The sequence below is a fragment of the Rattus norvegicus genome, chromosome 6, assembly GCF_036323735.1.
Source record: "Rattus norvegicus strain BN/NHsdMcwi chromosome 6, GRCr8, whole genome shotgun sequence".
Classification (NCBI taxonomy): Eukaryota; Metazoa; Chordata; class Mammalia; order Rodentia; family Muridae; genus Rattus; species Rattus norvegicus.
The window spans coordinates 55,731,418-55,755,162 of NC_086024.1; the positions used below are offsets into that span (position 1 = coordinate 55,731,418).

The following is a 23,745-nucleotide window of genomic DNA, read 5'->3' on the forward strand; positions in this document are numbered from 1 at the left end:
GCAAAATGTTTTGCTTTGATTTAGTTTGTTACGGTTTTCTGAGGCAGGGCCATGTATCCCAGGCTGGCCTTGACCTCTCTTCGTAGCCAAGGATGACACTGAACATTTACTCTTCCACCCTCAAGTGCTGGTATTACAAACAGACGTGCACCTGACCTCAAAGAACTGTTTTAAAATTAATTTCTTTCGGACAGCATGCTAGATTTATCTATCTATTTTATACAGGGTTGCACAGGAAAAGTGTTGAAAAGAGCTGAAAGTGGAAAAAGTTTGGGCAACCCTGGTGTAGTTCAGCAGAAAACACCCAAGCTCGGTATCTGTCTGCTGAGACCTTCTGCCAGACCTCCATCCCTGCAGTCCACTCACCCAGAAAATGCTATTCAGGACTCTTAGAACAGCCAACATTCTTTCTTTATTGGTAAGTCCTGGGTTCCTATCACTTAAAGCCTCATCCTGGGACAAACAAGTACAGGAAACAGGAACCTGGACCAAACAAGCTCGGCCTCAGTCGATGAAAGGGTGGGCACCCGCACCCTCACAGACTGCCGGCCCAAGGAAGCCGCTGGAATGAGGTTGTCCCGGTACCTGGGAGGGAGGAGGAAGAGGCGGAGGGGTGGGGCTTGGGAAGAAGGTGAGGTGTGTCACGTGACTGAGCACGAAAGGGGCGGAATCGGGCCGCCTGGAGGCTGCCTGGTCGCCTAGCAACGGCTCAGCTAGGAAACATGGACCCTGTGCTTGACCGGGAGCTTCAGGCCAAGCTGTATTTAGAAAAACATCGGATCATGGAGTTGCTGAGTCAGCTTACTAGCTTTCTTCTCTTTGCCCGACCAAGTAAGGGTGTTGTGTCCATTGGCTTTCTGTCTACCAGTCCTTAAGCAAAGGATCTCAGCCTGCCGCTTCACTCCCTATACCCAGTTCTTTCTACGCACTCCATCCCTTCCCGCTTCACGTGCTTCCCCATCCTGAATCAAACATGAAAAACGTTCTCTTGGTGCCGCAGGCAATGGTAGGGAGACTGGCAGAGTCTGCGAGCGGCAGAGTCTGGGGACTGCCTAGCTCCAGGTCCACTTAGTTGTGAGTACTTGGGGCAAGACTGAATGTCAGAGTCTTCCACGGGAATGGAGACAATAGTACAGATCTAATGGGGACAGGACCGGACAGAACACTGAGAGCGGGAGGAGGAGGGGTGTTATTAAATAAATTACAGCTACATCAGCCTTGGCCACGCAAGCGATAGATCTTTTCGATTCCAAGGAGTCTCTAATTTATTGAGGGAGCTAAAGAATGGCTAGCGTGAGCTGCCAGGATCTTCCTAGGGAGTCAGCTTTTTTTCCTGGCAGTTTTACACATTAGACTCCTTGAAATTTGGGTTATTTCATAATTTTATTGGTGTACGGAAAGAAGTTACATCTGAGATGAAAATGGGATTGCCTCCTCTCAGTGTTCTGAGCCTGCCGGCCTTCTTAATAAGTCTTCAAGATTCCAAAATGTTCATTTACTTCTGTGGAAAGGAAACAGAAATACCATTCCAACGCAGAAAAAAAAAAAAGAAAAAGAAAGAAAGAAAAGAAAAGAAAAAGAAAAAAGAAAACTAGTGTGATCACCTAGGGGATGAGAAAAGTATTTTGAAATATTTTATTGTGTTTTAAAAAAGTATGTATTTAAACGTGTATAGGTGTTTTGCCTGCATATATAGCTGTGCATCATGGTTGTGCCTACATGCCTGTGTGCCTGGTTCTGAGGAGGTTAGAAGAGAGTGTCAGATCCACTGAACTAGAGTTGCCCATGGTTATGAAGCACCATATGGGTGCTGGGACCCGAACCAGATCCTCTGCAAGAACAAGTGCTCTTAACCACTGACCATTACATTTAAAGCACAAATTTAGTTCATCTAATGTTCAGAACCATCAATGTTTAATATACATATATAATATGCTTATATTACATATATTATAACATATATAATGTGCTTATATTATATTAGCTTTGTTTTTCTTTTTCTCTTTCTCTTCATTGTCAAAGTAATGAAGTCTAGAACCATCTGGGAGATGGGCATGTCTGTGGTGTATCTTGATTAGGCTAATTGGGATGGGAAAACCTGTTTATCAGGGGGCAGCATTCCCAGGATTAGGATCTTGGAGATATAACAAGGAGAAAGTAAGCTGAGCAGAAGCTATCACCTTTGCTTCCTGCTCTGGGACTTTCCCTGCCTTGATGGACTTTAATTCCGAACCGTGATGCACCGTGATGCACAATAAACCCTCCCCCCTTAAGTTGCTTTTGTCAGAGCATTTTAGCATAGCAACAGAAAAGTAACTAAGACACACCCTTCAAGTAATGACCAGTGTCATTTTCTTCATACACAAAGAAGCCAGGCATGGTGGCACACACCTTTAATCCCAGCACTCGGGAGGCAGAGGCATGCATTTTTCTGCGTTTGAGGTCTAGAGTGAGTCCTAGGACAGACAGGACTACGTGGAGGAGAAACCTTGACTTGAAAAACCAAATACATACATACATACATACATACATACCCATACACATACATAGAGAAGGGCAAGTAAATAACACTATGGTGAAATAAGATTGGTCGAACTCTAGTTGAAGTGGGTAATGGGGCCATTACCCTTTTCTTTAGGTTTGTTTTTCTTTTGTCTATGTGTATGTCTGTTTCAATGTATGCCATGTGTGTGCAAGGGCCTAAAGAGGCCACAATAAGGCATCAGAGCTGCTGGGACTGGAGTTACAGGGTTTGTGAGCCTCTTGAGGAAGGTGCTGGGAACAGAACTTGGATCCTTTGCAAGGACAAGTGTTAGTAAACGCTGAGTCAGCTCCTCCGCCCCAGGAACCTTACATTTTTAATCCTCACCAATGACTTTAAAATGATTTTTAGAAAATGTGGGCCTGAGACCTAATATTCAAAGAATAAACTGCAGCAATGGTGGCATTGGCCATCTAATCGGTGCTGTCTTATGTCTGACTTCTGCCATGACGGCTGCCTTAGTTTTGGAAAGTGGACTCGATTTTCCATTTTTAAAATCAGTCCAACGGAAGAGCCTGCTGGCCCAGAGCAATTGCTTCTTTGTCAGACACAAGCATTCTGCCTCATCAGAAAATGCATTTGTCTAAGACATTTGCGTTTCCTGGTTTCTCCCAGGCCAGCTTCTTCCCTGCAACATGCCAACCCTTTGTCTTTCTAATGCCCATCCCTTTCTGCAAATTAGATCTTCTGGGGAGCTTGTAAAAAACAGTGCCCAAGTCTAGCCTGGATTGTAATGGCCAATTGTCTGAGGTAGAGTGCTGGCATGTTCAGTTGCACTGTGGGGCTCATGGAAGCAAGTCCTGCACCTGAGTGCAGTGCCTTCAACATAGGCATTTGCTAAGTGACTAGTCGGTCTATACTGGCTTACTGGACCCATCACCAACTTTAGCTGCTAGAATTTGACCAATCTTGTTTTAGCATAGTGTCAACTGCTTGCCCTTCTCTTTGTATGTATGTATATGTGTATGTACATATATATGTATGTATGTATGTGTATATGCATGTACACATGTATGTATGTATATGTGTATGCATGTACATATGTATATACATCTGCTTGTATGTGCATATGTATGTACACATGTTTGCACGTACATATCTATGCATGTATGCGTGTATGTATGCATGTATGTGTATATATGTGCATATGTATGAATGAGCATATGTGTGTATGTGCATATGTGTGTGTGCATATGTATGCATGTAAATGTGTATGTGCCGATGTATATATATCACTCTATAGATCAGGATGATGACCTCATAACTGACTGTTTATACTTGTGCACAATCTAATTTCATATAAGAATAAGTCTCAACTGTTTCTTTGCAGAAAAACCGAGAGATTATCTGATCTCTCTTTTGGAGCGTCTGAAAGTCGCCAAGTTAACGGGTGTGGCGTTTCCCTACTTTATGGACAACTCTAACATTGTGTCCATGTTTGAGATGATGGACAACGCTGGCAAAGGCACCATATCATTTGTGCAGTATAAAGAAGGTCGGCGACCCACAAACTGACTGAGGCGACCCGTCACTTTCTGTAGCTGAAAATAATCCTAGTTTGTAAATTTCCGTTTCTTCCCTTTCTCACTTTTGCAGCCCTAAAAAACCTGGGCCTGTACACTGAAGATGAAGTTTTGGGTGACGATGGACATGCGATCACTCTGGATAAATTCAGGGACGAAGTGTAAGTTTGAAATATTTTAATAGTATGTTATGATTTTGAAGTGTTAATATCATTGCATATAGAGTACCACTACCCTTCTTTTAGTGTGTGTGTGTGTGTGTGTGTGTGTGTGTGTGTGTGTGTGATATACATGTGAGGCCCAGAGCAACCTCAGGTGTCAGTTTTTACCCCCTACCTTGTCTCTTTGTTGTTTGCTGCTGAACAGTATACCCCAGGCTACCCAGCCTATAGGCTTGCAGGATTCTCTGTCTCTACTGCCTAGCTTGCTGTAGAAGCATGGAGTTCACACTTCAGTGCCCAGCTTGCGTGCGTTCTGGGGATCCAAACTCAGGTCCTCACATTTGTACAACAAGTGTTTTACTCAGTCAGCCATCTCTCTACACCCCCCCGCCCCCACACACTGTCTTTTGAGTGAATCGTTTCATTCCTTTTAACTTTCAGCAATTAGAAAATGAAGGCAGAAAAAGCTCCCTCTGGGAAGGAAAGGGGTGCTGTTGATAGGGTTAAAGAGGAAGTTCCAGAGGTGGCTTTATTCTTTTCTCTTTAGGAAACCTCATCAATGTGGGGTGTGTTGGAGCACACCTTTAATCCTGGCCCTCTGGAGGCAGAAGCAGGTAGATGTTTGTGAGTTTGAGGACAGCCTGATCTACATAGTGAGTTGCAGCACAGGCAGGGCTATGTACAAAGACTCTTTCTAATATTAAAACAAAACAAAACAAAACAAAACAAACCCCATCCATTCTCACACATGAAGCGAGGAGGCTCAGTCTGCTAGAATTACTAAGGCTCTACACTCCACACAGTAGCTAAAAAACCCCTGTATATAATGTAGAAGAGGACTGGTGGGAAGCCTAAGCAAGGGAAAATGGTTCCCATGCAAGCCTTGCAACCAGAGTTTTACTCTTGGGACTCATATAAAGGTAGAAAAGGAGAACTGAAGACACAGAGTTGTCATCTGATGTCCACATGCCTGCTGACGACACCCCACTACACAAAAACCCCAATCATAATTATACATTGATATGACTTTAAATAGAGAGTAACAAGAATTGGAGTCCCAGTATTCGGGTGATGGCAGTGGCAGGAGGATCATGAGTTCAATGCCAGCCTGAGCTACAAAGCAAGTTCATCCCTCCCCTCCCCCTCAGAAAATAGAATAGAATGTACCTTAAAGTGTTTTTTCAAAATAACTTTCTACAGGGTAAATATCAATAATGCAGGCTGTGTGTGTTTGACTTATTTTTTTTTTTTTTGAGGTTTTATCTTCTGTGTGTGAGTGTTTGCCCGAGCTTGTCTGTGCATCGCATGCATGCAGTATCCACAGAGGCCAGAAGAAGGTGGTGTAGGACTGGAGTTGTAGTTTGTTGTGAACCACCATATGTGGGCTAGGCCTTGAACCCAAGCCCTCTGGAAGAGTAGCCTCTTAACAGCTGAGCCATCTGTCCAACCCCCAGCTGGGCAGTTTTGGGTTGAGATGTTACAGCATTGGAAGTGATAAATAATTGCCATGTCAGAAAAAATGGAATAAAATTTTATAGGTGTAGGAATCTTCCAGCTAATTAAGCTCAATTTGTGTAAAAGCCTTATTGTCAGAGGATTTATTAATCAAGGGGTCATTGTCTGAGCTGGGGATGTTGGTTGAGCACTTGCCTTGCATGAGGAAGGCTCTGAGGATGATCTCTAGTTACCCCCTCCTCACTCTTGCACACCCACACACCCACCCACCCACACACACACACACACACACAGCCTATTACTCCCAAGACCAAGGAAATGTTAAAAGGGGGGAAAAAAGCTTAGAGTCTGCCTCAGACCAGGGAGCTGGCTCACTGACAAAGGGCTTGTGACATATCTGCAAGGACCCAAGTTTAAATCCAGAGCTCCCATGTAAAAGCTGGGCACCGTGGCACATGTCTGAAAGCAACCACAGAAGACACCCAACATCAACCTCTGGCCTCTGCTTGCCCATACTCAAATACATACCCAGACATGCCTACACAAAGGATCTCTCACCTCACCAGCTACATAAATATTACCACGGACAAATGGCTAAAGCAGTGTCTGGCCTCTAGCGCATTTCAGCCAGAGAAAAAAGATTGCCATTGTCACAAGAAATGGAGCTAGGGAGGGCTGGGGAGTTGCTTAGTGGTAAAGCTGTTGGTGTGCAAATATGGTTTGCTCCATAGAGGCCATGTAAAATATCTGACATGATGGTGTATAGTAATAATACCTGTCTAGGGGAGGCAGTGGCAGAAGGAAGCCCGAGACTTGCCCAAAGTCCCAGTAAGAGATCCTGTCTCTAAAACAAGGTTAACATCTTGAGGAACAATACTCAAGGTTGACCTCTGGCCTCCACAGACACACACACACACACACACACACACACACACGTTCCACACATGGATAAATAAACACATGTGCACAGGAATTTACACACAAATACAACTAAGGAGCACCTTAAATGGAAGGATATGAACGTAGAATATTACGAACAACCATAGCTTAACTACTGTTTTATAAAACGCATTTATTTGCAGTGGGGGAGGAGGGAGTTGGGACCAATAGCATCTCACTATGTTGCTACGGCAAGTCTTGAATCCTCCCGAAGATTCCTCAGCCTTCAGAGTGCTGGGATTATAGATGTCTTCCAGCACTCCCAGGTCACAGTGTCTCTCATATAAACATAGTGGGTCCCCAAACTGCATACAGGAACCTCGAGGACCGACATGCATGCTTAAGTATTTCTAAGGTTTATTGGTTGCTGCCTACAATAACTCCCCTTGCTTAGCCCAGTGGAGGTCAGACACGGCCAACCCTCCCTTTCATCCCTCTCACGCTGCCTTCAGACATCTGCATTTCTGTTTGTAATGCCATTACTCTGCTTCTCATAGCTGAGTTTTCTGTTCTTTGTTTCCTTAGGAACAAGAGGATGAAGGAAATGTGGTCCGTGTTTTAGTGGCATCGCAGTGCAAGATAATAAATGGTTCTCCCAAGTTTTCACTTGTCCGGTCTCATTAATTCAACGTTTTATGAGACGTCAGTCCAGCAGTCATCTTTGTTTGACAGCAGTTTTCTCAAAGACATGTTACTGTCCACGGTTAGGTCAGTTTGTCTTCAAATTAAGCAGAACCTCAGGGTTTTGCCGAGCCAGTTTGTATGTGTCCCTTCCAACTTCACTTAAGGCTGCCGTGGCAGGAATGCACTCAGAAGCTACTGCAGGCCACCTTCTAGGAGTGAGGCAGAACTGATGCAGACCAGAGAGATCAGCCTTCTCCTACACCATCCACAGGGCAATGATGACCTTTGGAGAGTCCAACGGCCATTTTGACTATCTGTGGATTTACTATTTTGTAAGTAGGCTGGGACTCCATGAGGTGTGGGGGATTAATAAACGATTAGTCATGAACAGCAGGACTGTGTTTCACTGTCGTCGGGGTTTGCCTCAGAAAACTGACACTAACATTAAACGCAGCTATGGTTTTAGGTACAATTAAGAAATGGGGGGAAAAGAAAAAGAATAAAAATGAACGCAGCAGAAAAGGCAAAACAGCAAGACAAAACGCAAACATGAACAGGTCGGGGATAATGACACACACCTTTAATCCCAACACTCAGCAAGCTGAAGCAGGAGGAGCTCTGTGAGTTCAAGGCCAGTCTGGGCTACACTGTGACTTCCAGGCCAGCCTGCTTAGTGAGACCCTGACTCAGAATGGAGGCAGAAGTAGGAAGGCTGGTAATACGGCTCTGTGAGTAAAAAGGTGCCTGCTGACACGCTTGGTAACCTGAGCCCAGTCCTTGGGATCCGAGTGGTGGAAGGAGAGAGCCACTTCCTCCAAGTTGTCATCTGGCCTCCACACACACAAACACGAAGAATTTAGATCATAAAACAAATGGAGGCTGAATATTTAATGTACTCGATAGAGTGCCTGCCTAGCACGAATGCAGCACGGGACAGGGCTTGGGGGTATCAAAGCACTCAGAAGATGGAGGCAGAAAGGTCAGAAGCTCAGGGTCACCCTCTGCTAGTACACACTGAGTTCAAGGATAGCCTGAGGTATGTGAAACTGCATTTCAAAAAGAGAAAAATCAAACCAGAAACAACCACAACTTCCTGAAATAAGCAAACGTATTTATGGTTTAAAAGAGTGCTTCCAAATTGCAAAAACTCTATACATAATGCAAATATTTTTATTATTATTAATCATTTCATCCATATACATTTCAAATGATATCTCCCTTCCTGGTTATTCCTCCACAAACTTCCCATTCCATCCCTCTCCCCCCCCCAAGTTGCCTCTATAAAGATGCTGCTCTACCCACTCACCCATTCCCACCCCACTGCTCCAGCATCATCCTAAGCTGGGGTAACAAACTTCCACAGGACCAAGGGCCTCCCTTCCCATTGATGTCAGACAGGCCATCCTCGGCTACATAGGTATCTGGAGCCATGGATCCCTCCATGTTCACTCTTTGGTTGGTGGTTTAGTCCCTGTGAGCTCTAGGGGGGTCTAGTTAGTTGATATTGTTCTTCCTATGGGGTTGCAATTCCCTTCTGCTCCTTCAGTCCTTCCCCTAGCTCTTCCACTGGGCTCAGTCCAATGACTGGCTGTGAGTATCTGCATCTGTATTTGTCAGGTGCTGGTAGAACCTCTCGGGGAACCGCCATAACAGGCTCTTGTCAGCAAGTGCTTCTTGGCATCAGCAATACTGTGGGGGGTTGATGTCTGTAGATGGAATCTTTAGGAGGGGCGGTCTCTGGATGGTCTCTCCTTCAGTCTCTGTTCCAGTTTTTGTCCCTGTCTTTCCTTTGGACAGGAACATTTCTGGGTTAAAATTTTTGAGGTTTCATCCCTGCTGGGGCCTGGGAGCCTCTTGCTTTCCTGGCATCTGGGACTTTCTGGTGGCTACCCCCAGTTCCCCATCCCCCATTGCCACACACTCATGCTCAATTTCCTGACTTGTACATTTTCCCTGTCTCCTCCCACACCTAGGGAGAGAGAACCTATAGAGGCCGTATCCAGAGGTTAGGAACCGCCCTTGGTTGAGGGATGGGGCCACTCACCCATCTCAAAAATATTAGCCCCTTATGGAGGAGCTAGGGGAAGGACTGAAGGAGCTGAAGGGGTTGCAACCCCATAGGAAGAACAACACCAACCGACCAGATCCCTCAGAGCTCCCAGGGACTAAACCACTAACCAGAGTGCACAGTGGATCAACCCATGGCTCCAGCTGCATATGTAACAGAGGATGCCATATCTGGCATCAATGGAAGGAGAGGCCCTTGGTTCTGTGAAGGCTCCATGCCCCAATGTAGAGAAATGCTGGGATGGTGAGGGGAGAGTGGGTGGATGGGTGGGGGAGCACCCTCATAGAAGCAGAGGGAGGAGGGATAGAATAGGGGGTTTGCAGAGGGGAAACCAGGAAGGGGGATAACATTTGAAATGTAAATAAATAACCAATACATTTAAAAAAAATTGAGATGGGTGGGTGACTCCACCCATCAACCGGGGTCCATGCTTATCCACTGGATATGGTCTCTATAGATTCTATCTCCCCTTTATTGGGTGTTTCAGCTAAAGTCATTGCCTTTGGTTCCTGGGAGCCTCTCGCTTCCTTAGCATTTGGGACTTTCTCGTGGCTAAACTCCAGTTCCCCCGCACCCACACTTACATATTTCTATTCAATTTCCTGACCCTCTGTACTTTTCTCCTGTCCCTTCCAATACCTGGTACTGCCCCTTTTCTTCCCTCCCCCTCTTCTCTCCCATCAGTTCCTCCCTTTCTCTACCTCCTGTGATTATTTTGTTTTCCCTTCTATGTAGTACTCAAGCATCTACACGTTGGTCTTCCTTCTTCTTAAACTCCATATGGGTTGTGAGTTATATCATGGGCATTCCGAGCTTTTGGGCTAATATCCACTTATCAGCGAATGCATACCATGTGTGTTCTTTTGTGACTGGGTGACCTCACTCAAGATGATATTTTCTAGTTCCATCCATTTGCCTAAGAATTTCATGTAGTCGTTTTTAATAGCAGAGTAGTACTCCATTGTGTAGATGTACCACATTTTCTGTAACCATTCCTCTGTCAAAGGACATCTGGGTTGTTTCCAGCTCCGGACTATTATAAATAAGGCTTCTATAAACATAGTGGAGCATGTGTCCTTGTTATATGTTGGAGCATCTTTTGAGTATATGCCCAGTAGTGGTATAGCTGGGTCCTCAGGTAGAACTATTTCCAATTTTCTGAAGAACCGCCAGATTGATTTCCAAAGTGCAGTCTCACCAGTAATGGAGGAGTGTAAATCTTAAGTAAACACATTTTGACTAGATTCCTTGCAAGTGTTCTCATTTTTATACCTATACTTAGAGCTAAAATTAATATTAAGTTTATAAGAGAACAGATTTTTCTCCTGCCTGTGCTATTGTTAGGCACCAAGCCTGGCTGTGATGTTTTATTTTCTGCAGGTGGCAGGATTATGCTTGCATTCGTTGTCTGTTTACCCTCCCAGTAATAAACAGATGGCACTAAGCCAGATGCTAGGATGTAAGCACAGCACGTAATACACACCTCGTTCCTGTCGACTTTCAAGGACGTCAATCACATACACTATTTCTGTTTCTCTATTGTATTTTGACAATATAATAGATACATGCTAAATGTTTTAAGGTTTTAATTCAAAATTTTTATCTTATGCATATGTGTGTCTGTGCACCACATGTGTGCCTGTGGAGGTCAGAAGAGTGTGCCAGAGGCCCAGGACTGGAGTTATGGATGGTTGTAAAGCATCATGCGAGTGCTGAGAACCAAACTGGAGTCCTCTACAAGAGTATCAAGTACTCTTTACTGTTGAGCCCTCTCTCCAGCTCCAGATTTTAATTCATGTTTTTACAACCAATAGCAATGAAACTCTGAAATTGTTAAAAAAAGAAATAAACTCCTCAGTGTTTGGATACACCAATACTTATGGTAAGTGCTTGGCTATACCAATATTTACGGTTAGATTTTATGCTTATTGTTTAAAATGGTTTTGCCGCCTCTGGCAATAGTGAGAAAACAAAGGAAGGTGACATGTCCTATCAACGTGCAGCTGAGCTGCTCCCCCTTCATTGACTTGATTAGCTGGGGATTATCTAAACCAAACAGCCATCCATGTAGCGGCCGCTGTCCTCAGCACAGCCCCCCCCCCCCCCCCCCCGTCTCCCCTGACTTACTTCCTGATGTACATATACAGCTTCTCCACAAACACTGGACAGAAATATTTTGAATGAGAAGAGATAACGCTGCTGCCCCGGCCGAAGCAGACGGTAACGGGAACGAGGGATCAGCAAGTGTGGGCAGGCTGAGATGGTCGGGGACATCACTGTATGTTCAGACTGAGGCAGCAGTGACAACCATCTGCAAAAAGAAACAACCTCCACTAGAACGAGGTGGGGGGGCTATCACTTTGTATCCTTAAGGTTTCGAGAAAACATTTTAAAATTGAAGATGTGTACTGTCCTGGGGGAATTCTAGAGAGAGAGAGAAAAAAAATTCCAGTGTTAAAAAGGCTCTACCACAAGTAAATATATCTATATTTACATTTTAACTTTTAATTATTTAACACCTCCTTAAAAGCCCATAAGTTCCATTGTTATAAAGCTAGAAATTACAGTTTGTCTTTAGAACCTAAAAGACACCAGTTAATCTTATGCTCTGCATTCTACTTCCAAATGGATTACAGTACTCTGTGTGAAGTGCCATGCTAGGGCACAAAGGCAGGAGAGTAAATGTTAAAATGCAAGCATGGCAGGGCACAGACTACAGGACCCTCTGCATTGTAAAGTGAGCAGCACAGTGCTGTCAACCCCGGATCATACCCCACTTCTCTGTGAGGTCCAGCCGTACCATCCTCATTTATTCTGAGTACATTCCACAAAGGAGTAGAGTTTAGAAAGATTTCCATCAAAACCAAAGTTTGGACCTATGATCCACAAAAGTCCAAGTTCGATCTCCAAAACTGGGGCTGGTGATTTTACAAAAGCTGAAATTTGGACTGCACACACCACCTTCAACTCTGATAACTTGTATGTGAATGGTGACTGATGCAGGACAAACCCTTCTTGCTGACCCAATTTTGCGGCATCTTTCCCTTGTACAAAACCTGGTGTACTTGGCAGGTCAACACATCAAGCTTTAAACACTCTAAGAGGTTAATCGTGTCAGCGGAGACAGAGCTCTTCATGAAGGCTAGCTGTCCCAGCTGCAGCTCGCGAAGGACATTTATTATTCTCTTCCAAGACCTCCATGGCTGCTGTTGAAGCTGCAGGAAGAAATGCAAGCAAACACCTGCTGGTGCATTTATTTACACAATGCTGGGCATCTTGCGATAGAACCTCTAGACCATACAGTTCTCTTACATAAGGTGTGCACTTGAGAGCCAGGGTGATGGCTTGCTGCCAAGCCCGACGACCTGAGTTCAATCCCCAGGTCCCACACGGTGGAGGGAAACAACTCTGACCTCTACGTGTGTGCAGTACACACACACACACACACACACACACACACACACACACACACACACACACACCCCAAGCCTGATGACCTGAAATTTGATCCGTGTACCTCAGAGGGTGGAATGACAGAACCACTTGCTGAATGTTGTCCTCAGATCTCCACATATGTGCTGTAACACACACATACACACACACCAAATTCAGCCTTTATTACAATTCAGTAGTTGTAGTAATTCCAAGGTGCGTGCCCATCACCACAGTTCTAGAACATGATCATTATGACCTGCCGACAAAATCCCTCATTCATGTCTGTATTCAAGCCTCCATTTTCTCCTACTGCCTCCAGCTCTAAGCAGTTGGTAATCTACTCTCTGTCTGTGGGTTTGATGATCCTGGACACTTCAAGTAAATGGAACCCTATGAAGTATTATTCTTCGTGACTGACTTGTTAAACTTAGTTCCTTAGCATGTACTAAGTGTATACTTGATGCTTTAATGGCTTCCAAATAATCTATCCTATGATCCTGCTACATTTTTATCCACCTACTTACTAATGGGTATTTGGATTGTTTCCCCTTTTTGTCTATTATGCATAATGTTGCTGAGAATGAATTCTTACGTTTTTCTGTAAAAAGTGTTTCGTCTTTTCCTGTCCCAAGGAGCTGAACTGCTGGACATTTAATTCCATCCCGCTGTCTAAAGAGCTGCCAGGCTGCCTCCCTCAGCAGCTGCAGCAGCTGCATCACAGCCAGCTATATCCAGAGGTCTGGAGCTCTGCCTGCACACTGGCAATAGTTTTGTGTGGGATTTGTTGTTGCTTTGGTGCCTTAGTTAGGGTTTTTACTGCTGTGAACAGACACCATGACCAAGGCAACTCTTATAAGGACAGCATTTAATTGAGGCTGGCTTACAGGTTCAGAGGTTTAATTCATTATCATCAAGATGGGAACATGGCAGCATCCAGGCAGGCATGGTACAGGAGGAGCTGAGAGTTCTACATCTTCATCTGAAGGCTGCTAGGAGAAGACTGGCTTCCAGGCAGCTAGGGTGAGGGTCATAAAGCCCACAGTTACACACCTACTCCAACAGGGCCACACCTTCTAATAGTGCCACTCCCTGGTTCAAGCATATACAAACCACCACATTTGGGTTTTGTTGTCTGTGAGGGTTTTGTTTTGTTTGAAAATGGGTCTTGATAGTAGTCCAATGTCGCTTCACTCTCATGGCCATGTTGCCTCAGTCTTCCAAGTGCTTGGTTTACACTGTCTACTGTGGCACTATGTAGTTTTAGCTGGCCTGAAACTCTGTGCAGGTGAAGTTAGCCTTGAAGGTGTGGCTTCCTTTTGCCTGTGCCCCTCATTGCTCAGATATCAGTGATGCGCCTCTCTCACCAGTTTCTTTTCCTCACTGCAGTGGTTTGTTTTTTTTTAATGATGTATTTTCCTGATGGTGAGCATGCTCCTTAAATATTCAGTGTTTCTAGACACAGACTGAAGGTTGTCATAAACCTGGAATTAGGTCAGAGAGCTAAAGTGCCATTTCTTTTTCTCAGAAAAGAAAACTCAATGTCTTTTTTTATTATATTTTTACTTATTTACTTTGCATCCTACTCACTGCCCCTCACAGTCAATTCTTTCCCTACCACCTTCCACTTCTCCTCTGAGTGGATGGGGCCTTGGGTATCCCCCCATGCTGGCACATCAAGTCTCTGAGAGGCTAGGCACATTTTCTCCCACTGAGATCAGACAAGGCAGCCCAGCTAGAAGAACGTATCCCACAGACAGGCAACAGCTTTTGGGATAGGCCCTGTTCCATTTGTTCAGGACTCACATGAAGACCAAGCTACACTTCTGCTACATTTTCAAGGTCAGAGCCACCTATGGTCACATGTCTAGGAACTGCCTGAGAGTGAAAGCAGAAATGAACTGTGAACCAGACATACCTAACCTGTTCATTTACACAAATCCCTCACGGATAACCTCCACTCCCACATTTAAGACAGTTGGAATTGGGTTTCTGTCACCTACAACTGAAGATAAAATTCTGAATGGCTGGATTTTTCAGGCATGGCATGATTCAACAACAAATGGCCACCAACAGACAATCAGAAACAATGAGAAGGTGAGTGGCCATTACTTTCTTTTGGGGCTTATGGAATTATGGGATACAAGAACTCTGGTGACTTTTACTTAGAGCGTGTGCAGTCTGAAGCACCGTGAGGGTGACTGGAGGACATGGTGTACAGACAAAACCGCAGCACAGAAGCTAGAGTCCAGTCACAGTCAGAGTCCAGTCAGGGTCAGAGCCAGAGTCCAGTCACAGTCAAAGCGTCTTCATTTCTGCTTTCTCTCTTGGTCACAGCAGCAGATCTTAATCTTCTACAGGCAGATAGAAGATAATTAACTCATCCTCATTAACAGGCAGTGGCATCATGGGGTTGTAACGTTCCTCAAAGAATTTCATTGATACTAAAAACTGTCCCTGAACAAGTCTCTCATCACATCTTCTGGCTTAAGAAAGGCAATTGAAAAATCTTAGCACAAGTAGATCCCTGTGGGAGCTGAACATGAAGGACTTTCTGAAAGCAGATGAAGACACAAGCACAGAGTGAACGGATGCTGATTAACTTTATAAAGGTAAACGTATTAATCACTGTGCTCTGTGTTACACCCACCTTTAAAAGTCGTTATCTTATTCTTCCTTGTTCAGCAAATGACATCATGTGTGCATATTCAACTAATATATTTGGGAGGTGGTACTGGGAATTGAACCCACAACTCACACATAGTAGGCAAGTACTGCTCTACTATTAGTCTACACTTCCCACCCTCTATTAACTTTTGTTTCTTTGCTTTTGTCAGTGCTAGAGGCTGAACCCAGGGCTCTGCTTGCTGGGAGAGGACTATACCAGCTGCCACACCCTCAACTCTACTTATCATCTTTTACTTTATTTTACTTTGTGCTATAGATTGAATCCAGGGTTTCATTTCTGCTAAGCAAGGATTCTCCCACTAAGATAAATCTCCAATTTCAACTTTAGAATTGTTAAATTCCTCCTTTCCATACTGTATTTCAGAGTGGTATATTTGTCTACTTTATTTTTATGATATAATAGTTTATAATGTGTCTCCATGTATTCATTATCCTATTTGTTCAGCATGATTTTAACAGTTTTATGCATATTTTACCATCCTATGGTTAACCAAGTTTCTTATGAATGGTTTTGGTGTGGAAATATACTTTATGAAGCAATAGGTATAAAGCCAAACATGTAAGTTATCTTCATAGATGTTCTCAAGGACAGTGAATGCCAGCTGGAGGGCATCTGTCCAAGAAGTCAGCCAAGAGAGGCCTCTGAGGTCACCTTAGTTTGGTTCTAAAATATCTAAAGAGATGAACCAGTGCTGAGACTCTGAAAGCTTTTCTTTTTTGGGGGACAGGGTTTTATGTACCCAAGGCTGAACTTGATGCCAGAGATATGTAGCTGAGAATGACTTTGAAACTTCTGAACTTCCTGCCTCTGTCTTCCATGTGGTAGGACCACAGACTTCTCTACAAATCCAGTTTATGCTATACTTGGTCATGTAGGCATGTGGGTTACCAATCGAGTCATATTCCCAGTCCCTAGAGGCATTTTTGAGCAGAAGGACATACCAGAAAATATGGTTACCTTTACTTAGCTAATAGCCAATATATTTTCTTTAATAACAAGACTAAAACTTAAATCTATGAACACACACTATAGTGATGTCCCACAACAGAAGAATGGATACAGAAAATGTGGTTCATTTACACAATGGATTACTACTCAGCTTTAAGAATGAGGACTTCCTAAGTTTTGCAGGCAAATGGATGGAATTAGAAAATAGCATCCTGAGTGAGGTAACTCAGACCCAAAAGGACATGTATAGTATGTACTCATTAATAAGTGGATATTAGCCAAAAAATGAACATAATACCCAGGATACAATCTACAGAACTCAAGAAGGTTAACAAGCCGAACAGCCCAAGTGAGGATGCCTCAATCCCACTTGTGGGGAGAAGAAAGCAACCACAAAGGGGGAGGGAGGGACCTGGGTGGGAAAGAGAACAGGAAGAAGGGGAGGAAGAGAACACGATCAGGTATTGGGTGAGGAAACAGGAATGAAGCCCTGAGGGCCAGCAGAAAGAATGGAAATAGGCAATTTTGGGAGGTAGGTGGGGGACCCTCCAGAATGCACCAAAGACAGGTCAGAGACTCTCAGGACTCAAAGGAAGGAATCTTGGATGAAATGCCCTGCAGTGGGGAGAGGGAATTTGTAGAGTCCACCTTCAGCAGAAAGACAGGGCATTAACTGAGGGATGGGGTTGCCATCCCACAGTAAAAAACTCTGACCCATAATTGTTCCTGTTGGAAAGAACTGCAGGGATATAAATGGAGAAAAACCTGAGGAAAAGAAGGTCCAGCAACTAACCCAAATTGGGATCTAGCTCAAGGGGAGGTCCCAAGGCCCGACATTATTATTGAAGCTATTGGGGCACTCACAAAAAAGGGACCCATCGTGACTGCTCTCCAAAAGACCCAACAAGCAGATGAAGGAGTCAGATGCAGATATGCGCACCCGACCAGAGGACAGAAGCTGCTGATCACTGTGGGTGAATTAGGGAAAAGATGGAGGAAACTGAGGAGGAGGGCGACCCTATAGGAGGACCAGCAGCCTCAGTTAACCTGGACCCCTGAGATCTCTCAGACACTGAGCCACCAACCAGGCAGCATACGCCAGCTGAGATGAGGCACCCACACATATACAGCAGGAGACTGCCAGGTCTGGACTCAGTCAGAGAAGATGCACCTTAGTCCCCAGGAAGTGGGGAGGTCTGATAGGGTGGGAGTAGGGGTGGGGACATCCTCTTGGAGACCAGGTGAAAAGGTATAGGATGTAGTCAGAGGGTGGACCAGGAAGGGGATAAACTCTGGACTGTAAAAAAGATTAAATCAAATTAAAAAAAAAAAAAAACTTTGACCAGAGAGTGAAATTGTTTGAAAGGATTAGAAGGATTAGTGTTTCTTTCTCCCCAACCCCCGCCATGTGTGTCTGTCTCTCTCTGTCTGTCTCTCTGTGTCTCTGTCTCTGTCTGTCTCTATCTCTATTTCTCTGTCTCTCTGTCTCTGTTTCTCTCTCTCTTCTCTCTCTTCTCTCTCTCTTGCTCTCGCTCTCATCCTCTCTTCCTGTGCATCTTGATATATCTCTCAGCTACTGCTCTAGTGCCTGCCTGCATGCTGCCATGATCTCTGCCTTGTGTTGTGTTGGTCATAGTATCTCTTCACAGCAGTAGAATGGTGACTAAGACATGTACAGTCCTGAAGGAGAGGAAAAGGGTAGGTGGAAGTCTTGTTTGATGTTTAGACTGTTGTTGTTTTGTTTACTGTGATAGTACAGGATAGCCAGTCAATCCCCTGTTTCAGCTTCTTGAGTGCTATGGTTACAGTTATGTACCACTGCAGTCTTATTTGCAAAAAACCATTATACTTCTACCGCAGTGAAAAGTGATTTTTCTTTTTACATCAAGATGGCTTGTTTTACCCCTACAACTCTGAAGTTGCTTTCACTAGAACTGCTGTGCTTAATTCCTACATAAAGAAGGCTGTTACAAACTCAGTTAAAATAGCAATACTTTTACTAGCACTAGGACTTTGCCATACTTGTGCACTCACAGGAAAGTACTGTAAAAGAAGCAATGGCTGACTGCTTTGCAAGAAAGCAGAGAACATGGTTTTATTATTATATCCCGTCAAAAGGACTTCATAGTTAGATTTAGAGTTAGGGTTAAGAACAAGAAGGGAAACTAGAGCAGCGCATAAGACTTTAATTTTAGCATGGTTCAGTGTTATTTTCAGAAAACACAAGTGGCTGAAACACCACCTAGTGGTCTAAATGCAAATACCATCATATTTCCTCTGCAGTGGAAACTGAATCCCATTTTTTAAAATTAATTTATTTATTTTTATATACGAGTACACTATAGCCATCCACAGACACACAAGAAGAGGGAGTTGGATCTCATTACAGATGGTTGTGAGCCACCATGTGGTTGCTGGGAATTGAACTCAGGACCTCTGGAAGAGCAGCCAGTGCTCTTAACCACTGAGCCATCTCTCCAGCCCCCTGAATCCCGTTTGCAGCAAAGTGGACAGTTTCACTCCTGCAACTCTAACATTTCTTGAGGCAGAACATATGTGTGCATGTTCTCAGGTAAAGCAGTCTGGTTAAAGAGCACAGTGAAAGGGGTGATACTTATGCAAGAGCAAGAACGTTGTTAAGCCAACAAAACAATGGAAGGCAGTGGTGATTGTTTCCCATCAAAGCACGGCACATAGCTTATTATTGTAAGCTGCACAAGGGGGTTAGGGCTACCATTAGGGTTAAGAACAAGAAAGAAAAGCCCTTGGTCCAGTGTAGGGGAATGCGGGGGTGAGGTGGGAGTGCGGGTGGCAGTGGGAGCATCCTCATAGAAGCAGGGGGAGGGTGAAGGAGGCATGAGAGAAGGGGGAAAGGTGATAACATTTGAAATGTAAATACATAAAATATCCAAGAAAAATAAAATTAAAATAAACAAAGAAAAAAAAGAACAAGAAAGGACTAAACCTTTAAGTTTTAACAGCACATGGTGTCATCTTTAGAAAACACATGCAGAAGTGAAAAAAAAATGCCACACTAATTGCAAAAACCATCGTACTTCTGCTATTGTGAAACCCAAATCCGACTTACAACGAAGTGGCCAGTTTTGCTCCTACCTCTGAAGTTGTTTTAATCAGAACAGCTGTTTGTTGATTCCTAGGTAGAAAGTTTGCTGGAAACACGGTGAACATGGCATGCTTTATTTTTACAAGAGCAAGAACTTTGTTGCACCAATGCACCGCACAGCAAAGTCCTGCCTATCGCAGACATGCAGGGGAAGAAGTCCTGAACACCACGTACCCACATGGAAGAAGCCTGGATACCATGCACCCTCATCTTACAAGATCCTGGAGGTCATGTGTTAGCATTGGAAGCCATGATGAACATCATACCTGCAAGGGTAGAAGTCCTGGATGTCATATAACTGCATGGGAAGATTTAATGTGTTTCATTTGTTCTCTACTGGAAGTAGGTACAGATTTAAAAATTGCACAAGATAAGCAGGCCTGAATATATTGTACTCACGTGGGAGGCAGACTTGTGTATTATGGACCTGCAATGGATAAAGTCAGATTATAACATAACTGTGTGCCGAACAGTCTAGGAGATTGGTACCCACATGGTAAGAAGTACTGAGAACAATGGACAAGCAAGGAAAGAAGTTAGGAACATCATTTACCTTTTGTGTGGAGCACTCCGAGATGTGTGGTACTTGCATGGAAGGTACCCTATATGATGTGGTACCCTATATGATGTGGTACCCTATATGATGTGGTACCCTATATGATGTGGTACCCTATATGATGTGGTACCCTATATGATGTGGTACCCTATATGATGTGGTACCCTATATGATGTGGTACCCTATATGATGTATCCACATGCGAAGTTACTACATATCAATTACGAGCTTGGGAAACAGTCCTGGACATCATGAAAAGAAGTGTAGGCTATCACATGTATGCAGGTCCTGTATATCAAATATCTACATGGGAAACAGTCCTGGATTTTATGTCACCACAGGAGAAGCAGTCCTGTTGCACCTGGATGGGAAAAAGTCATGTATACCAAGGGCTTGCATGGGAATCTGTCTTAGGTTTAAAGTACATGCATGGGAATGGTCTGAAAATCATGTACCAGTGTGGTACGAAGACCTGAATACCCGGAACTCACATGGTATGAAGTACCCCATATGGGAAGAATCCTGGATATCATATGCAAGCATGAACAAAATCCTGGACATCCTGTAACTGCATGGGAAGTTGCCCATCTATGTGGTGTCTGCATCAGAGGAAATCCTGATTAGTTTTTCCCTAATGGAAAGAAGTTATGGATATTATGTCTGCACATGGATAGAAGATATGTGTATCAAGTATTTTCATGGAAGGAGCACCTAGTGTGAAAATATCTTGGATATCAGGTATTAGCAGTGGTAGATCTCCCATATACCATGTATATGCATGGGACAGTAATCCTGGATATGTGTAACCACATGGGAAAGTCCTATGTATTATGAAATCACTTGGGAATCAGCCCTGTATATTATGTGACTCCATGGTAGGAAGTCCTATTTGTCATATATTGATATTAGAATCAGTCCTAGATAGCATATATCTTCATAAGAAGTTCTGCATGTCATGTACTCACACGAAAAGAAATCAAGTGCCAGCACGGGAAGCAGCTTTGGATATCATGTACCTGCGAGGGAAGCAGGCCTGCATATGTGATACTGGCATGAAATGATGTCCTGGATATCTTGTAGCAGCGTGGGATGGCGTCTTGGAAATCTTATTACCTGTGTGGGAAGGAATCCTGGATAACATGTGTCTCACTGGGAAACTGTCCTGGATATCATGTGCACATATGGGAAGAAGCCCAAGCAATGAGGTATCTACATGGGAATAAGTTCTGTATATTGGGTATCCACATGGAGAACAGTCCTGGATATTAGATATCATGTTCTCACAGGAGAAATAACACCAGCTTCGATGCATGGGATGCAAAGCTGCACATCATGTTTCCACACTTAAAGAAGTCCTAGATAGCATACATCCACATGGGAGGCAGTCTTGGTTCTTGGTAAACATATGGGAAGAAGTACGTGTTATCATGTACTTTTAAGAGAAGGAGTTCTGCAATTTTATGTGCCAAACATGGGCAGTGGCCTTTGATGTCATGCATACATATGGGAAGAATTCCTCAGCATCATGTACCCATGTTGGAAGAAATCCTGGATATCATGGACCTGCATAGGAAGCAGTTCTCGGTATGTGGCAAACGACATAGATCTAAGTCCTGGATACCTTGTGCTCACATGGGTAGATGTCCTAGATATCATGTAAAAGTCAAGGATTCCTTAGATCATGTACCCACATGGCAAGAAGTCCTGGATATGGTATACACTTATGGGAAGCCATCTTGTCTATTGGTACATGCACAGGAAGAGGTACTGGTTGTTGTGGACCCCTATGCTCTGCATTTTATATACCAACAGGAGCAGCAGTCTTGGACATCATGTGTCTGCATGGGAAGAATTCTTGCTTATTGTGTACAGCATGGAAAGAAGACCTATATATCACTCACCTTCATAAGAAGCAAACCCGGATATCATACACCTGGGTAGAAAGAAGTCCTGCGTATCATGCTCCTGCCTGACAAGAAGTAATGCATGAGAAGACACTCCGAGTATCTTGTTCCAGGATGGGATGAAATTTTGGACATCCTGTACCCATATGGGAACAAGGCCTGTGTATTTGGTAACTGCATGGGAAAGTGTCCTAGATTTCTTGTACCAGCATGGAACACAGTCCTGGAAATCTTGTACTCACATAGGAAGAAGTCCTGAGTATCATGTACTTGCATGGAAATACGGCATGGGAGGCAGTCCTAGATACCATGTTCTTGCATGTGAAGCAATCCCAGCAAATGCATGGCAAGCATTGCTGCATATCATACTCACAGCTGAAGAAGTCCTTGGCATCAGGTACCCATGTGAGAAGCATGTTTTCTTACCGGTACACACGGGGAAGTAGTACTATTTATCATGTACTTCTAATCAGAAGTCCTAGGCTGGAGAGATGGCTCTGCCATTAAAGACTAGGCTCATAACCAAAAATAAGAGAAGACCTGTATTTCATGTGCAAACATGGGCATCAGTTCTGGGGTTTACATGCTCCCACAGGAAGAATCCCTGCTTATCAAGTAGCCACATAGGAAGAAGTTCTGGATCTCATGCACATGCATGGGAAGCATACACATGGAATGAGTACCTGTTTGCCATGTGCCGGCTGGGACAGAAGTCCTGGATATTCTGTGCCCTCATGGAAAGCAGTCCTGAATATCATATACTCATGGGGAGAAGACCTGGATATTATGTGCATGCAAGTCAAGCATCCTGCTTATATCATGTACTCACATTAGAAGAAGCCCAGGATACTATGTTCCTTTTCAGGAAGCAACATCACATATCCATACCCACATAGAAGTACTGAATAACACATACAGACACAGGAAGAATCCAAGAGTGTCCTGTACCAGCCCAGGAAGCAATTTGAAGATAAGGTACCTGGATGAATGCAGGCCTGAATACATGGTATTCACAGAAGATGAAGTCCTAGATATTTTGTACCTGCATAGGCCAATGACCAGGGATATTATGTACAAACATCGGGAGAAATTCTCCATATTTGTACGACCATGAAAGAAGTCCCGATTACCATGTACCTGCAAGGAAGCAGTCCCGGCTATCATGTTCTCATCTGAGAAGCCATCCAGACATGTTGTATGCCAGTGGGAAGAAATAGTATGTATCATAGAATCACTTGGGAATCTGTCATGGATATAATGTATATAATGGTTGAATACTTTATACCCACGTGAGACAAAGGCATCTGTGTACTGTACCCATATCGTATGAAGTCCCGAGTATCATGTTTCTGCATTGGAAGGACTACTGGATATAACGTACCCTTAAAGGAATACATCTCCAGTATTGTATAAGCACTGAAAGCAATGTTGGATATTATGTACCTACACTGTTGATATCTGGTGCTCCCAGGAGACAAAGTCCTGGATATCTTGTATCCACGAGGGAAGAATTACTAGATTACTGTAGGGGGTGGTTCTGATGCTTTGATCTGTGTTTACTGAAGGTCCTCATCCACAAATGGTTTTGTGATCTATCAATAAAGATGCCAGTGGCCTTTGGCTGGGTAGAAAGAAAGAGGTGGGACTTCCATGTTCCTCAAGGGAGAAGAAGAGAATCAGAAGATAGTGGGGGTGGAGGACAGAGAAGGGGATGACACAGTAGAGGAGGAGATAAAGCCAAGCAGCCGTGTAAGTTTTCTGGTAATTTCCTTGACTGGGC

The 23,745-nt window shown here is 43.9% G+C and overlaps 1 protein-coding gene and 1 long non-coding RNA gene across 4 annotated transcripts; one reads left to right on the plus strand and one right to left on the minus strand.

Moving 5' to 3' along the window:
* The first annotated feature begins 484 nt into the window (after positions 1-484).
* On the plus strand, positions 485-7,404 carry Efcab10 (EF-hand calcium binding domain 10). Its single transcript, NM_001108706.1, has 4 exons — positions 485-831; positions 3,873-4,037; positions 4,139-4,226; positions 7,146-7,404. The coding sequence occupies exons 1-4, from the start codon at positions 723-725 to the stop codon at positions 7,180-7,182; spliced, it is 399 nt and encodes a 132-aa protein (NP_001102176.1). The 5' UTR covers positions 485-722; the 3' UTR covers positions 7,183-7,404.
* A 3,433-nt stretch (positions 7,405-10,837) lies between these two features.
* On the minus strand, positions 10,838-23,117 carry LOC108351223 (uncharacterized). Of its 3 annotated transcripts, none has more exons than XR_005505885.2 (3): positions 19,680-23,117; positions 11,440-11,623; positions 10,838-11,136 (listed from the first exon to the last, which is right to left on the minus strand). It is a non-coding gene; the product is annotated as an uncharacterized LOC108351223 (long non-coding RNA). The 3 variants fall into 3 exon arrangements; XR_005505884.2 differs by lacking the exon at positions 19,680-23,117 and adding an exon at positions 12,830-17,421; XR_010052636.1 differs by lacking the exon at positions 19,680-23,117 and adding an exon at positions 13,632-17,419.
* Between the last annotated feature and the right edge of the window lie 628 nt (positions 23,118-23,745).

What these genes read in the sequence shown, in the direction of transcription:
- Efcab10 (NM_001108706.1), top strand. Translation starts at nt 723, where the DNA reads ATGGACCCTGTGCTTGACCGGGAGCTTCAGGCCAAGCTGTATTTAGAA. An exon ending in TCTTCTCTTTGCCCGACCAA is followed by an intron (nt 832 to 3,872) that starts GTAAGGGTGTTG and finishes GTTTCTTTGCAG; the next exon opens with AAAAACCGAGAGATTATCTG. An exon ending in GATAAATTCAGGGACGAAGT is followed by an intron (nt 4,227 to 7,145) that starts GTAAGTTTGAAA and finishes TTGTTTCCTTAG; the next exon opens with GAACAAGAGGATGAAGGAAA.